Below are 14,555 nucleotides of genomic sequence, written 5' to 3' on the forward strand. Positions count from 1 at the left end.
TAGGGGCTGAGCCCCCCTAAAGGTCTGATTCTAGAATCGCCCCAGGTGGGGAAGTCGACATCCGCACTGCATATGAAATGAGCATGTTCACTTGGTGTTTGGATGGGTTCAGGTTGTGTGTCTGTACATGCATAATCAATATTCACCATTTCATCTTTCTTCTTTTCCCCTCAGGTGTAACAGGCTCCCTCCATCCTCAAGTGTCACATCTGTTCATCTTTTATGTCACACAATTTTCTGTGTGTGTGTGTGTGTGTGTGTGTGTGTGTGTGTGTGTGTGTGTGTGTGTGTGTGCGAGCATGCGTGTGCCTCAGTGCGTCATGTATGATCCCAGGGGTGTTTTATTTATTTATTTATGTTTGGACAAACAAGGATGACAGTGTGCTCTTGTGTGCCGCTGCGTCCCCACAGGGATGTTCCCTTCCATGTCTGAACAATTCCCAGGCTTGCTGCACGCTGGGTAAAAGAGCTCAGAGGAATCAGTACAAATGTCAGGCTGGTGCCATGTCCTTAAATGCATCATGATAAATGTGATTTGACACGGACAAGTGCTTTACACACAGGCTAATGTCCGAGAATTAAGAGTTTTAATCACATCCAATGAAAGCATTTTAGTAATAATTCAAAAATGCATGCATCACACAGAATTACCATACTATTTGTATCCCTAATACAGTATTATTCAGTTTTTTTCCCCCCGTAAAGACAAATGCTGATAAATATTATCTTATCTGTTGGTAGTAAACACTGCATGCATGGTCCCCTTTTCCCTCATGGAAAGGTCAGAAAACCACGTCTTACATTTTGGGTGTGTTTTGACATTTCGCATGCATTTGCTCATTCTGAGGATCATAGAACTGCTGCCATACACATTCCATGTATTTGCAGATATTTGAGGCAGTTGCATGCAAAGGCAGATCCACACTGGGAAGCAAACAATGGCATATCAATGATGACTGCCGCCATGTTTGATAACTAGATGATTTGTGACATTTTCTGGGAAGGACGCATCCTGTTATTGTCCTAATCCTGCAGTTTACAGTCCATGAAACACAAGACACACACACACACACACACACACACACAGACCTCAGAGGATGCTGACTGCATAATCTGATCTTTTCCAGATTCATCATTTTCTTTAGAGCGGGGCAGAACTGTTTTAGCGCACTTCCTTACCCATCTGTCTCAGCCACTCTGAGCTGATCTCTGCCACACACACACACACACACACACACACACACACACACACACACAATCCTGGAATTAGCCTGTATTTCTCCAAATGACTGCCCAATTGACTTCAGTCCTTACTGTCAACTCAACTAAAAACAAACAGCAACTGGCCAGGAGAAACTTCAGGAAAGACATTTGTTTTTATAAAGTGAATATGGAGAGAGCAGGTTTGTTTTGCTGGAAGTGGTTCTCTTCCTCTCTTGCCGTGGGCCCTTTCAGAGCCTGGCTGGTAGAGTGGAGAAAGGAGGTTGACTGGCTGTCAGCTGGATCCACTGGCAGAAGGAGCCTCCGGCCCAGGCTGAACCCAGGCGGTTCACAGACACTGCCGCCGGGGCAGGGGCTGTCTGCCTTCAACCAACTGACGTCAGTCACCAACAGACCACAAGACTTGTGTTAGAGACAAACAACCTCACTGCCCATTGCCATGGCAGTATGGACCACCACCATGGAAAACACTTGTACTTGTCTGCGCCCGTGTTTACCATCAACAGTTGCCTCAGTTTTGCTGAATCTAAAGAAAGACGAGGACGATTCAGGTTTCTGGTCGTCATCCAGACATCGACAAACTCCAAAGTAAACTATATCTAACGTCTCCAAAATGTATGTAATGTATTAATTATAAATCACTGATGGAGCACACGTAGTACATTTTAGGGCAGTACACTTTTCGGATTGTGTCAGGAACAAATGACGAGTACTGCCAAGTTTTTTCTCCTACAGTACCTGGTAGTTTTCATAACTAAGTAATGACTTAGTAATGAAGTAACAACATAAACCTTGGTGACATGGTGAATGCAATAAAATACCACATAATGAGCAGTGAAGATGAGATTACATAATTAAATGTCTTCCTCCTTCTCAGAAACTGAAATCTTTAAAAGTCATCTCTGGCTTCGTGCCAGTTTTACCCAGCATGCCCTCCTAATCACGTATTCCAGATGCTTATCTGCTCGGGTCAAGGTGCTCGCGGCCATGGGAGAGTGAATGCCCTGAGGGCCCGGCACATAGCATGGCTATCTCTCCCCTTCCTGTTTACATTGCTGGCTCAGTGTCCAGCAGTTACTGAACTCAAATCAGAGGGAAGACGTGTCACTGGTGTCAGTGCAGGCAAGTGACTGAAAACTCAATCACGTTGTTTGCCTTCTTCTGTCATTTGTGGTTTTCCCCTCAGAGTTGCAAAACTGGAACCATGAACAGAGTTGCAAAACTAGAACCATGAAATCCACAAAACCACATCAGGTTTCACGTAATTGCTCTGACAATGGATCTTATTTGTGTTGTCCTTAATACAGCCGAGGGATGGCGTTTAGTCTTGATAAACAGGTAAAGAATTCCAACATTTCATCCCTCCTCCAGGTTGATGTAAAGTTCTGAGACAAGGATAAATTAATATACATATATAATTATAACAAATAAATATTTATGTAAATGACATTCTTATGATTTGTTTGCGAATGTGATCCAACAACACACAGACCAGAAAATTCTGTAATACATGTCCATTTTAATAATCTGATAGAAAACATCTGTTGAGCACAACATACACCATTTTACCATAAATTGTGAGGAAGACACTGAAAAAATATAGTTGAAACAATGTTTATATATTTCAGCAAATATTCCTATAGCTGTACAATGACCTGTCACTGTACACAATATACTGCAGTAAATATCCAGCCTTCATAATCCGCCACGAACAAAAGACAAAGAACAAAAGCCAGACCTCACGTGAGGTGTTGGTTTAGAAATGGTTCTGAAATTTGAAAAACAAACACTTCAAATTGTCAAAAGTGATCTGCGAAACTTCATGTTACGGTCTCAATAGCAAAACAGCTTGCTAAATACAATAAAACAGAACCACCAGACAAGTTCAGTCAAACTGTGGTAGTGCATATAAATAATATCAAATATACAAGGAATATTAACAATCAATATCAATAGTATCATATACAAGGAGAACGATAATAAATACACTGTTACAAACAGCTGAAGGATTGGCACAACACAGCTGGGTGCAACAAGATTGTGCAACTCTGTGACAACTTACACACACACACACACACACACACACACACACACACACACACACACACACGCACACACACACACACACTTACGCACACACACGCACACACACACACACACACACTTACGCACACACACACGCACACACACACACACACACACACACACACACACACACCCACACCCCCACGGGAGATATCGTGTCATGACGCGATATTGACCCCCCCACCCCTTTATACTGAAGGTTTCACCTTACATTGTGGTACCTTTAAGGTAGTGTTGGACAGATCAGCAACTAGCTGCGCAACTGTCGACATATTCAAAGTGCTGGAATAAAAACTACCATATACAATTATTCTATTACTAACAGGTGTTTTTTTTTTAAATGTGCACACAGTCTTACAGTCATTCAAAGTTCAAAAGCTAATGAAACGGGGGAATTACAAGGTGGAAACAGATTTTCCATACGGGGATAGCTCAGCACAATACAAGGTGAGGAGATTTCTTTCCTTTATCTTTTACACATTTTTGGTGAAATTTCACTTCATTATTGGCTTTCATTTGCCTGATATCTTCATGCAGGTGCTACACGACGATGTCAAGGTTCAATTTGACTTCTGGTCGGAAGTTTGATTAGTTAAGTATTATTATTAGTTACATGGGATCACACTCTTCAGAGGTGGCAGTGGAATCATCAAAGTGCTTTCTTTACAGGATCTTTGGAGTTTTTTTGTTTTTGGACTCAAAAATACAAAAAACGTTTTCCACTTTCAAGGGATTTGATCCATGACTTATTTAATTGCTTGTGAAATTAATTATTGGAAAGAAAAAAAAAACTGTTGACTAAATCAAATTATTTTGGTTTTACATGTTTACAATAATGTAAATTACGGATGCTTTCCACTCTCTCTTTGTCCTATGCCACAAAGTGCAAATTGTGCTGGGAAGTCGTCTGATTTTAGAAATACATCCACTGAACGCTTTTGTTAGAACAAGCTCATACTATTGCCAGAACATTAGGAAGACCGTGTGAGACAAATGTGTCCTTTCTGTAGAAAATTTGACACATTTTACAGCTACATGAATGTTTTCAATAAATTATAAAAACACTTACAAAAAGACACGGTTGTTGAAAAAAAAGGCACACAACTTTCTTTCTTTTTTTTTTAAACAAGTGTTAGAAAAAACTACTTGGGTACAAATAACTTGTAGCTTGAAGCTGACCAGTAGTTTTTGGTTGGACACTTTACCAGGTGGCATCTAATCCCAACACAATACAAAGAATCAAACATAAACATAAAAAACCTCCTGAAGTGCAAGTTTAGAATTTTTACTAGTCCCAGTACGTGGATACCTATCATCCACTTCACCTTCTTTGTCTGTGAGATTCAACCCTGCCTCTGCAGTCTGACGGTAGTCCCTTAAAGAACAGACCTCTTCCAGCTCCTTTCTAGGGGGCTGAAAAACAAACTGCCACAGGTGTCCAAACCTTGTTTACAGGGGTGCCCCACATGCAGTCAGGCCCTCTCTGCCAGGCAGCTCCAAAGAGCCAGATTGCAGGATTGCTCTACTGCAATTAAATGAATTCAGCCAAAACAGCAAAACTTGCTGCACTCTAAGAACACCCTCAGTTCAGCTATGTTTCTGCTGGCGAGACGTCACGTGTCGCCATTTCTACCCCGTCCTGATCAGAGGCGTGATCTTGGAGTATCACACCGTCAGCTGTCTCCATCATCGTGCTCTCCTCGTCTCCACACTGTCCATCCTGGTCATCCAGCGTCAACTCAAACTGAAATTTGCCCCCCACAGGTCTGCCCTCCTCCTCCCCATGAGGGCCGCCTTCCCCGTCGCTGGCATAGAAGGGTGGGGAGGGACTCTCGGGGATCATGCTCTGGTACCAGTTCCTGTTGTCCTCAAGTGTGTCCAGGATGTCCTGGGCGTCGGGGTGGACCAGGTCGGCCCACGTCTCCCACAGAGGGTGGACAATGTAATCGATGAAGCCAACCTAGAAAAGACAACAAGGCATGATGTCAGTAAAAACAAAAGAAATAACTACAATAATAACTTTCTATATTTGCAGCTAGATGTGTGTGCTCTCTACCTGTGTTCTCTCCACTGAAGCTGTGTGTTTGTCGCACATCGGACTGATCTCCATCCCCCTCTCCCTCTCTCTGTCTCCCTGGTGGAAGAACTCATCCATGATCCTGTCTGTCCACTGTCGGTACAAATCCAGAGGCTTGGTCGGGTTGCTCAGGTCCGCACAGTGAACCATGTTACGCAAAACCTGCAGAGAGAAATAAATAAATAAATAAAATCAACATCTTGCATCTCTTTCGTGTGTACTAATCTAGTCTGCATCATGTGGGTGTAAGAGCTATTACCTGCATCCTGTCTGTGTAGTTGTCCAACAGCAGGACTCCAGAGCTAGTCACTTTCTTGGTTTCCACCATCGTCTTCAGATTAGCCAGCAGGCTCATGTGTTTAGACATGTCAGTTGCCAATACCTGGATGAGAGAAAGACACAGAGGATGATGTAAGAAATAATTTAAGAGGGAAGCAATAAAGCAATCAAGACATTCACACACACGCACGCAAGCCCGCCCGCACGCACACACACTCTGAAAGCTGTAACTGGCATCAGACAGATATAATGAGGTTTCCTCACCATGTCGATGACCATCCTCCGGAGCGTCTGCCTCTGCTTCTTGGTGAGGTTTTGGAAGATGTCGCAGTTGTCCTCCTGTAGCAGCTTGAAGCCCACAGCCAGGTGGTGGTTCTCCAGCACTGACTCATCATTGTACATCAGAGCCAGCTCGGAATCTAAAGGCAGAGGAGGGAGGGAGAAATGACAGGAAGAGAGAAATTAAATGGAGATCTAGCTTTTTAAACTCAGGTCAGGTAACTATGGCTACCATGCAATGTCCCTTAAAACCCCACATGGTTGCATTTGGGGACAGATCCCATTAAACCATGCAAATATATCTGCCTATTTTATAAATGTAAACTAAACAAATCGGTGTGACTTTTTTGACGGACCACAAGTGCCAGTAAAGAGCACTTACTGGTGTTGATGAGGAACTGGTTGGACACTCCTGGGTGGTCCACGTCGTGAATGGCTGCAGCGAAAATGGCTGCCAAGATCTCCAGATCTGTGAAGACAGCCTGAGTTTGAGGAAAGGAAGAAGAAAACAAGGAGATTAGCTTTACCGTCAGTAAACTGGCCAAACAAGGTAAGGTATTAGACAATTGTTTGAGGCCAAGCCTTCTATCTGTCATCCTCTCTGGCATGCAGATTCACTAGCATGCCAGTATTGGTGACGTTAATGCCAGTCACTTCATTAAAGCATAATAAGTAGCTTGAGAAAAAGGTGTGGGCGATAGTGCCACACTTTAATGGTGTCAATCCGATAATTACCCGGAACTTAACTTATTAAAATAGTGACATTACATCACTATCCAAGTAAGTGACTTACATCAAGTGCGGGAGTGGACAGGAGGATATGTGTGGACTGGGCTACGTCAGCGGCGTGCAGGCTGTTGTGGTAGGCCACGTCGGAGTGATAGTGGCCCTCTAAGGTCAGCATGAACGTTACAAAGGTGTCCGTTGGAATCTTGAACGTCCTCATCAGGTCTCGCTCCTGCATGCGACACAGAGGGAGAAAATCAGAAAAAAAACAAGATGTTGGTTGTATTTTTAAGCATCTCCTACAGTCAATGCATTTGTCAGCAGGCTAGTGATCTGACCTTAAAATCGATTCTTAAACCATATTCGTCAAATTATAAATCATATACAACAGTTGGCTCTCCTGCCAGCTAGAAATCAATTTCTTTTGGGCATTTTAGGCCTTTAATTCCACAAGACAGATGAAGACGTGAAAAGGGAGGAGAGAAGGGGAATGACATGCAGCAAAAGGCCGCAGCTCAGAGTCGAACCCGCGGCGTCGAGGAGTAAACCTCTATATACTATGTGCGCCTGCTCTACCAACTGAGCTAACCCGGCCACTAGAAATCAATTTCAAGTGCTAATGTCCCTCTAGCAGATGTCCCTGTAGATACTGACAGCTGATCGTAACAGACTGTACACATACTGTACACACTGAGGGGGGCTGTGCCTCATGACTTCTATAGCCGTGTGTGTGTGTGTGTGTGTGTGTGTGTGTGTGTGTATGAACGCTTTCACACTTCTTTTTATGAGCTCCTTCTGACTTGACGATGAGGTGGAAGATGAGGAGGATGAAGAGGCAAATCACTGACCTGAAAGATGGTGTACATGATGCATGTCAGCGGGCGGTTGTGGGAGTGCTCGGCCACTTTGAAGATATTCAGGCCCCATTTGTTGATGTCCTCCAGGTCCTGTTAGAGAAGACGACTGTAAGTGTCTCAGCCAGTCACACAACTTACATGTTATATATTTCGTTGCTGTATAATCTGTCCATCGCTTACCTTTGACAGCAGTTCCTCCTGGTCCGTCTTGACCCCAAAACGATTGCTGGTGCTTCCAGAGATGCTGGGCGTGTGGCTGACCTTCCTCACCCCACTGATCTGCGTCATCAGTCCACCCTGCTGCTGCTGCTGCTGCTGCTGTTGCTGCTGTTGCTGCTGCTGGCCCTGTCTCCTCTTCCTTTCCCTCGACTTAGGAACTGGACATGGAAGTTCCAACTCATTCTGCTTGTCTGGAGAAAATAGAAGACACAAAAAGAAATAGTTTCAGTTACTCCAGAGACAGAATCAGACTAGGCTAGGGTATGTTGTATAAGCATCATGGCTTGTACTGAAAGTTAACACTGAGAAATAGTTGACCTCTCACACCTACGTGACAACACATTAAAGCTGCACTGACAGTTGTTTAATAAGCAAGCAATCCTTCGGTTACAATTTACTTAGCTAAAAATGAATTTCTCTTGACAGTGAGAAACAAAAAAAATAAGAATTTCAAGAAGGGTCAAGAAGTGCTTATGAGATGTTGTGATATCTGATAATGCTCCAGTGCCTTGTGCATTCTGAGAAACTGAGCCCTGTTGCAATAACAATCCACAGATTCGTGGAAAGCTGGCTCATAGTCGGCCAAAATGTTATTGTCATGTTGTGTTTTGGTTAGTATGCGGGTTTGTTTGGTGTATGTGATTCAGTCCATCTGCGGGCTGAATGTGATTCTTAAATGCTCTATGCAGCTGTTTGTACTGTATGTGGGTGATTGCAAGACTCCCTCGGCCTGAATATGTGCACCACATACACCGCAGTGAGAGAAACATATCTCAGTGGCACCCTCCACAAAGCACAGAAAGAAAATGATCTCACTACACCTGACAGGTGTTAGCTGCAATACACACGGCAACAAAACCACTAAGCTTCAAAAGATAAGCTGAGTTTCTCTCTGTGCTGTTTGTCTCTTCTCTCAGCTCTATCATGCAGAAATCTCTTTCACTGCACCACTTCTATTGTTAGGAGAAGTACCGTCTTTTCACCATACATGCATCCAGCCTGTCTTCCAATGTAGGCTTTGCTTCTCGAAGAGCGAGAAGATGGAGGCACGTTTACTAGCAAGAGCAGTGCGTTAGTCTGCACACAGCCCTGATAAGATGGCTTGTCTGGGCGCATGCTGATGTTGAGTTGAATGGGAAGGTGGAAAACCTGAGGGGCAGACTGGCTGGCTGTGAGTCACGAAAAGCTGCCAGGCTTTTAAGAGACAAGGAAACACTGCTGTCATCCTGATGAATAATGCAGTGTCTATCTGAACCTGATGGCACCGCATGCACACAAACATTCTCCCTCTTCCCCGCTCATAGCCCCTGATCTCTCCAGAGGGCAGTATTCCCCATATATACCAATACACCCCCCCCCCCACACACACACACACACATCCCTCTGCAGTCAGAGAAAGGGGACTCTCTGCATCTCCGATCCAGACCAGATCAGACTGGTTTAAGAGCAGTGAAGCAGACCAACTACGGGTTTCTCCACTACTTAGCAAATGCTTTGGGTAACCTCACAACCTCTGCCACATAAAGGCTGTTGGCTCATTTAAGTCTTACATTGCACTTGTGCAATTCATATTTGTGTGTGGATATGTGCTGCAGTGCTCACCTAGGAAGGTGTTGGAGATGTACTCTGACACTTGGTTGCCTGAGCGACTCATCTCAGAAAGGTGGCTTAACTCCCGGTTCAGCATCCTCTTGAACTGGAGGCATAGAGATAAAAAATAATAATACATGAGGTTAAATGAACTATACAAGAAAATACACATTGGTTTATTAATTTTGCAGCTGTTTCCGAGCAGAGGAATAAAGCATTTTCTGTTATTTTCCACTGGAATATGTCCCATGAGAACATGGCCTCTGTTTTTCTATGCGCCATATAAGGTCTGTGTTTGTTTTCTTGGTCCTGGTTTGAGTTAGCCACTAAGACACTTGACTGTCGAGCATTTCAATAAACAAAATACAGTGCATAATGAACAAAATACAGTGTCATAATGATTATGCTGAATTTTTCCAGAGAAACTAAATGTGTTTCTCAGTGCACGCCACCACTGAGCTAAAGCAGGATGACAGAATCTTAATCAAACACATCCAAGTGTGCAACTGAAACACAACAAAATCAAAGTGGGAAATCTGAGACGTTTCACTAGCTACAGTGAAAAGACATGAATATACAGTATGTGCATGTACACACACACACACACACACACACACACACACACACACACACACACACACACACACACACACACACACACACACAGTCCCATCTATGCCATCTCCTCTGGGACACACCTTGATGTATCCCCAGGACACAGAGAACAGGTAGTTGGCCTCAGGCATGGTGCTGAGCTGTGCTGAGCCCCTGGTGCTCCCCAGCAGAAGCCCTGTATGCTCCTCTCTGAGTGGATCCCCAAGGCTGAGCTTAGCTCTACAACCTGAAGCTCAAACCGCCACTAAATCCCCGCCTTCCACCGGTCGACTATGGTAAAAACGCCCCAGCTGAACTCTCCAAAGAGGGGCTGTGGCAGACCCCTACACCCCCGGCCAAATGCGCCTCCTCATAGCGTCGCCCACTGTTTTCCAGGATCGCAAGCCGCTGGCAAGAGTGATGAAATACCCAGGGATGCAATCAATATTTCCTTTCCTTTTCTTCGGTTCTCGCAGCCTCTGTCCGTCTCTCTAAACCTTTCTCCTCCTGTTACCATCCAAATGTTATACAGTGACATGCAAGGGGGAAATCCAGCCTTCCCAAGCCCAGATTGAGCAAGGCAGGGAGGCAGGCTCTAAGACAGAGGGAGAAAGGAAAGGAGGGATGGAGAAAGGCAGAGAGGAGGATGAGGAGGGTGGTGCGCTCTAGCTGTAGAGTCCCCTGTGGCAGACAGGCTAATGGAGTGTCTCTCTCTCTCTCTCTCTCTCTCTGCCTCCCACCCTTTTGCTAAACACTGAGCCATGCACAACACTGCAGAAAATCGGAGTTTGGAGAATCCCCCCACATCTTTCCCTGTCTCTCTCTCTCACTATCTTTCTCTCTCACTCCTGCGCTCTCTGCAAACCCCCTCCCACTGTCTCTTTCCTCCACCTCGGTTTCCCTCTCTCCTCGATTGGCTCCCCCTGCTCAGTAATGCAGAACAGATCCAACGCATACTGCGCATTGTGAAGCTTCAAAGCATCAGAGCGTTTATCACATGGGTGAGGAGACGCCGGGTATTAATTTACCAGATTGGGGTTGAGTCTTTTCATTGCAGGAGTAGAACCATAAGATGCTGTACACACTCCAGTCCCTAATCATTGCAGTACATCTTAATTGCCTGTTCTTGTTCTCAATTTCAGTTTCCAAAAACAGTGCGTTTCCTGTCTCACTGCAGCAGTTTTCTGTATTAAAAGACACAAAAACGGATATTGATGAGAGACAAACAGATGAGAGAGTTTTCAGTCTGCCGCCCACCAGTGTACCACCAATTGCACGACAACCTGAACGCCATGGCAACAGAGTCACGTGGCCCCCTCCATCGTTCTAACGGTGGTCCCCACTCTAAACTCATTGCATCACACACACACACACACACACACACACACACACACACACACACACACACACACAGACACACACACAGACACACACACACACACACACACACACACACACACACACGTAGTGCGTTTCACTATCTTTGTGGGGACCCGTCATTGACATAATGCATTCCCTAGCCCCTTACCCTAACCTTAACCATCACAACTAAATGCCTAAACTTAACCCTTACCCTAACCCTAACCATAACCTAATTCTAACCCTAATCTTAAAACCAAGTCTTAACCCTCAAACAGCCCTTTAAAGTTGTGGGGTCCAGCATTTTGGCCCCACAAAGCTGTCCGGACCCCACAAGTATACTGTATTCCTGGTGTTTGGACCCCACAAATATAGTTAAACAAGAACACACACACACACACACACACACACACACACACACAACTGTAGCAGATATGCACTGGATTGACACTACTAGGCTAGACTATTTTTTAAGGAAGGCAGATTCTGATGCAAAACAGATTTTCTTGTCAAGAAAGAGAAGCACTAATGCAAAAGCACATCCTAATCGTTATAACATAAACAATGGGATAATGAAGCAATCAATTTTTCCTGAAAATGTGATTGTAATTTCCTGATTTATAATGTCTTCAAAAGACCCAGCCATGATTATACTTTTTGCCAGTTATTTTTTATTATTTCTTACAATGTAGTCTTTTCTCTTCTGGTCTCAACAGCTGTCTAATAACAGTCAAGCAGACAGCTAACATCTAATTGACTGTGAAACTTGAATCCCACTTTCAAAGCATTGGCTGCACTCAAAACCCAGACTGCCAGAGGCAGTCCATAAAAATCAAAGAGAGCTCGTAAGGACAAAAATTTTAGCTTTGAATCAGAAGGTTTTATTCTATTCAAAGAGAACTCGTAATTTATTCTTTAAAAAAAGCATAACAGTGTGGATTTGTGTTACCTCTAGGAAATGAATCAGGCACAGAGCCATATTTTAGTCAACCGGGGTCATAAAGTTCAGCTCAGACGCACAGCATACTCTCACAGCATGGTGACAAGTCTATGAGTGTGTTCAGGACAATAGATTACTCAATGCATGGTGTTAACTCATACATCCTTTTACGTTAGCAAAGAGTACTCGCACTCTTAGGCAACTTAGAGAAGTTTCATGAACTAAAAAAAAAACGTGGTTAGTTCTCAGCAGATAATATTCAAAATAAAGTTTGAATATTCAAAATAGATGCCTGGAGCCATTGTCTTGCAAAATAGCAATGTAAATGATATGTTTGAGCTCATTTAAATTAACAAAGGTGTCAAAAAGTTTTTTAAACCAAATATGGCACCACACTACTGTTTTTTCTTAGTGGCCTGAATCCTAAAACAAATGAGCCATAACAAGACAGGAACATCTCAATGTAATAAGTAAAAAAAAAAGCAAACTAAATTCAATATTTAATCATGTTTTCTAAAGAAATCACCTTAGATCAAACATTATTATGGCAGACCACAGTCCCACAGCACAATGCAAGCTGCTCGAAAACTAACTCACCTTTTTCCAACTCATATGCATCCCAAAGTTTTGCTTTTCCTTTTCAGAACAACATAGTCCCATTGTCACTTAACAAAAACCAAACACAACCCAAAAGAAATCTTGTAAAGTTTCACGAGCAATAACTCTGTTCACTGTGTCTCAGACTCTGTCTGCTTCCTCTCTCTCTATTCTCTTTTCTGAAGTGGAGTCAGGCAGGAAACATATAGCAATAAAGCTGACTTGACTGACTGGCCCACACAGTCTAACAAGAGGTAGATGGCTCCTCCCTCCCGACACAGGCCCGAGCATGTGTCCCCACCTACTTCCCCTTCACTTGATGGAGAAATTCACTGAGGTCATTTACTGTAGACTTTCTGCTTCCTAAGAGGGCCTCAGGCACCAAACAATTAACATACCTGAGCTCATTACTGAAAAGTCCAAGAAAACAAGTTTAGCAAACAGCCATGAGGCGGAAAATCACAAATGACATGTATGTATTCCTTTGAGACAGGTCTTTAAAAGTTGGCTCCGTTCTTATAGCACACTCTGACCTTTACTGAAACAGAACAGAGATCGAAATGGGATTGCACGGGAACAGCTTGACCTCATATTGCAATAACTCAGCTGTGCAATCTGACAAAGCCCAGAGTGATCCAATGCTGCCTCTGTCCCGTGTGGCTGTTTACAGTGTCAACACACAGTGGATTATCTAACAAGTTTTCACAGTTAAGTAACATTAGAAAAGAAACATTTCCTAGAAGGTGTTGATGAGAACTAGATAAGAATAGGTTACAGTTCACCTTCCTCATTTTGGCTTATTTTCCATGATAACAACAGATTACAAAAGTTTTTAATTACAATTAGGCACCATAATCACTACTGCAGCTTGTCTGATCTGCTCACCACCCTTTCAGTCAAACGGAATCACAACACTATAATTTAATGTACATTACCCCTGCTGCAGCTACAGACCCACCGCTACATCTGTTTCAATAATTTTGTCATTTTTTCCCCTCTGAAGAAAGCGGTGCTTCAAAGTTGAAGTGACCACACGTGAGTTAAAGTTTCCTACTCGCTCGTGCTCTGCTCGGGGGCTCGCTCGCACGCAAACCCGCAAAGCGCTAAACTCCTCTAACTGGATTCAGATGGCAGTGTTTGTCCAAGGCCATCACAGGCATCAGCATGGAAGTGTGGCGAGGCTAATGATAGTGAGGGGCATGGGAGCAGCTCCCCGCTCTGAGGTCACGGCGACCAGGCTGGCGGTCAGCAGGGTGTGTGGTCCCCGTAGCCCCGGATACACCTGTGCCCTTGGACACTGAAAGTGGAGACACCCTGGGTTTCATCGTGGGATCAATTACATCCCCTCTGCTTCTGAAAAGAAACAGGCTCTTTGTCAAACATCACGTCATATAAATGCTGGGAAGGAGCAAAAGCCTGCAGATGCTGCATTAATGGTGCAATAATGAAACTGTATTTGACACCAATTTTGGAATTTAAACATAAGAGGATCAATAAATGATTTCTTTCCATCCCTGTACAATTGCACAACAATCTAGTACACTGACGCATCATAACTCTAACATCATAAACTGTTGACCTCCGTTCTTCCGAAAAAACACCATTGGTCAACAATGCTTGGTGGTGGTGCTGGTTCATACTGGGAGGACTCTGACTCAGGGCGGACAATGTGTCCGGCCTGCCTGCCCGAGTGGCTGTGCTGCTGTGCGCCTGCAGGGCCTTGTGCTCATTG

General features: G+C 43.9%; 1 protein-coding gene across 8 annotated transcripts in view; it reads right to left on the reverse strand.

Annotated features, from left to right (window-relative positions):
* Positions 1–4,435: 4,435 nt before the first annotated feature.
* LOC116045752 (cAMP-specific 3',5'-cyclic phosphodiesterase 4B-like) overlaps positions 4,436–14,555 on the reverse strand; it is a 52,320-nt gene continuing 42,200 nt past the window's right edge. For 7 of the 8 annotated variants that reach the window (XM_031293605.2, XM_031293610.2, XM_031293625.2 and 4 more), the window contains 9 exons: positions 9,346–9,439; positions 7,705–7,934; positions 7,516–7,614; positions 6,735–6,899; positions 6,324–6,423; positions 5,927–6,081; positions 5,643–5,765; positions 5,363–5,545; positions 4,436–5,266 (listed from right to left, as the gene is read on the reverse strand). In XM_031293605.2, coding sequence (XP_031149465.1) covers positions 4,898–5,266; positions 5,363–5,545; positions 5,643–5,765; positions 5,927–6,081; positions 6,324–6,423; positions 6,735–6,899; positions 7,516–7,614; positions 7,705–7,934; positions 9,346–9,439 — 1,518 coding nt within the window. In that variant the 3' untranslated portion in view covers positions 4,436–4,897. The remainder of the gene's footprint in view (positions 5,267–5,362; positions 5,546–5,642; positions 5,766–5,926; positions 6,082–6,323; positions 6,424–6,734; positions 6,900–7,515; positions 7,615–7,704; positions 7,935–9,345; positions 9,440–14,555) is intronic. The other variant, XM_031293616.2, reaches the window with a different exon arrangement.

The sequence above is a fragment of the Sander lucioperca genome, chromosome 9 (assembly GCF_008315115.2).
Source record: "Sander lucioperca isolate FBNREF2018 chromosome 9, SLUC_FBN_1.2, whole genome shotgun sequence".
NCBI lineage: Eukaryota > Metazoa > Chordata > Actinopteri > Perciformes > Percidae > Sander > Sander lucioperca.